Genomic DNA, 1,821 nt, shown 5'->3' with positions numbered 1-1,821 from the left:
GAAGATCAAGTTCCAAGTCTTGGTGAGGGAATGGAAGTTGGGTCTTACCCTGTTCACAAGAAAGGGGAAGACAGCTTTGGTGCTAGTGGTGACGGGATGGAATGTGAGGAGGGAAGTGAACCTACTGCCCCCTTTTCAAGCGTCCTTTCTCTATCATCAGTTAGTTATGAATATAATAGTTTGGAATAGCAGGGGTGCTCTGAAGCCCAATTTTCAGAGACACGTTAGGGAGCTTGTGAGGAATTATAATCCTGATATTATGGTAATAATGGAAACCCGGATTGGGGGAGACAGAGCTAAGGAGATAACTGACCGTCTTCCTTTTGATGGCGCTATTCACACGGAGACAATCGGTTTTGCTGGTGGCATTTGGCTTCTCTGGAATTCTGACAGGGTTGAGGTAACGCATCTTGCCAATACGGAGCAAGAGATTCATGTGGAAATTAAGGTATTACCTTCTAACTTATCTTGGATTTTTACGGCTGTATATGCTAGTCATAGATGTGTAGAAAGACAGATTTTGTGGGAGAATCTTTCTAAAGTTGCTAAACTTCATAATTTGCCTTGGATTATAGCTGGGGATTTTAACGAGCCCCTTGTAGATGAGGATAAATATGGGGGTAGGCCAGTGAGCATATCTAGATCTCTTCTATTTAAAGAGTGTCTGGACAAATGTAGTATGGTGGATATGGGTTTTAATGGGTCAAAATATACTTGGACTAATAGAAGGGAGATCAGTAGTCTTATTCAAGAGAGATTAGACAGGTTTTTTATGAACCCCAGTTGGTGTCTGTTGTACCCGAATGCTAAGGTGACGCACCTCACGAGGTGTCACTCGGACCATTGCCCGGTTCTAATGGAAACTAATCCTAGAGGCCAAATGTTTCTGAATAGACCTTTTAAATTTCAGAGCTTTTGGTTATCCGATCCTTCTTTTCCCTTTGTAGTAAATCAGGCTTGGCGGCAACCTAGGAAGCTTATGGAAGCAATTGACTCTTTCGCCAAGCAAGCTACCCTGTGGAATAAAAACCACTTCGGTAATATCTTTCATAAGAAGAAGAGAATCATGACCCGGCTTGATGGTGTTCAAATGGCTTTGGCCTCGGAGCCTTCTGCCTCTCTAGTAAATCTTGAGAACCATCTTCTTAAGGAGTTGGATGTTGTTTTGGAGCAAGAAAAGGATCTGTGTGCACTAAAATCCAGAATTAACTAGATGGTCTTGGGGGATAGGAATACTTCCTTTTACCATGTTTCTGCGATTGCTCGTAGGAAGCGAAATCTCATTACAGCAATTAGAAATGAAGTGGGTGAGTGGCTAACTGAGGAAAGGGAAGTTGCCAATCATATCAGGGAGGGTTTTATTAAGCTATATACCACCAGTCAGGAGGTAGTAGATGGAGATATAAGTTACAATCAGCAATGGCAAGCCAAATTAACAGATGTTGAGAAAGAAAGCATTAGTCACATGGTCACAGACGAGGAAATATCCATAGCCATCTGGTCTCTTAAAGCTTTTAAAGCTCCCGGGCCTGATGGTTTGCATGCCGGGTTCTTCCAAAGTTTTTGGCACATTGTGGGCGGGTCGGTCAAAGATGAGGTGAAGTAAGTGTTCAGGGATAGGAAAATCCCGGAGTATCTGAATAAAACAAACATTGTGCTCATTCCGAAGAAGCAAGGACCTGAATCCATTAGTAACTTTCGACCCATCAGCTTATGTAACTCGGTGTATAAGATTATCTCCAAAATTCTAGTGGGCAGATTAAGACCTTTCCTGGACCAGCTTGTCTCTCCGTGTCAAACGGCCTTTGTGCCAGGTAGAAG

At 42.8% G+C, this 1,821-nt stretch overlaps 1 protein-coding gene across 1 annotated transcript; it reads left to right on the top strand.

Annotated features, from left to right (window-relative positions):
- The first annotated feature begins 268 nt into the window (after positions 1–268).
- Positions 269–1,213, top strand: LOC126693795 (uncharacterized). The gene has a single exon (XM_050389930.1). It carries the CDS (start codon positions 269–271, stop codon positions 1,211–1,213), a length of 945 nt encoding a protein of 314 aa, XP_050245887.1.
- Positions 1,214–1,821: the final 608 nt, after the last annotated feature.

The sequence above is a fragment of the Quercus robur genome, chromosome 2 (genome assembly GCF_932294415.1).
Source record: "Quercus robur chromosome 2, dhQueRobu3.1, whole genome shotgun sequence".
Classification (NCBI taxonomy): domain Eukaryota; kingdom Viridiplantae; phylum Streptophyta; class Magnoliopsida; order Fagales; family Fagaceae; genus Quercus; species Quercus robur.
This window is presented reverse-complemented; position numbering and strand designations above follow the sequence as displayed.

What these genes read in the sequence shown, in the direction of transcription:
- LOC126693795 (XM_050389930.1), top strand. Translation starts at nt 269, where the DNA reads ATGGAAACCCGGATTGGGGGAGACAGAGCTAAGGAGATAACTGACCGT.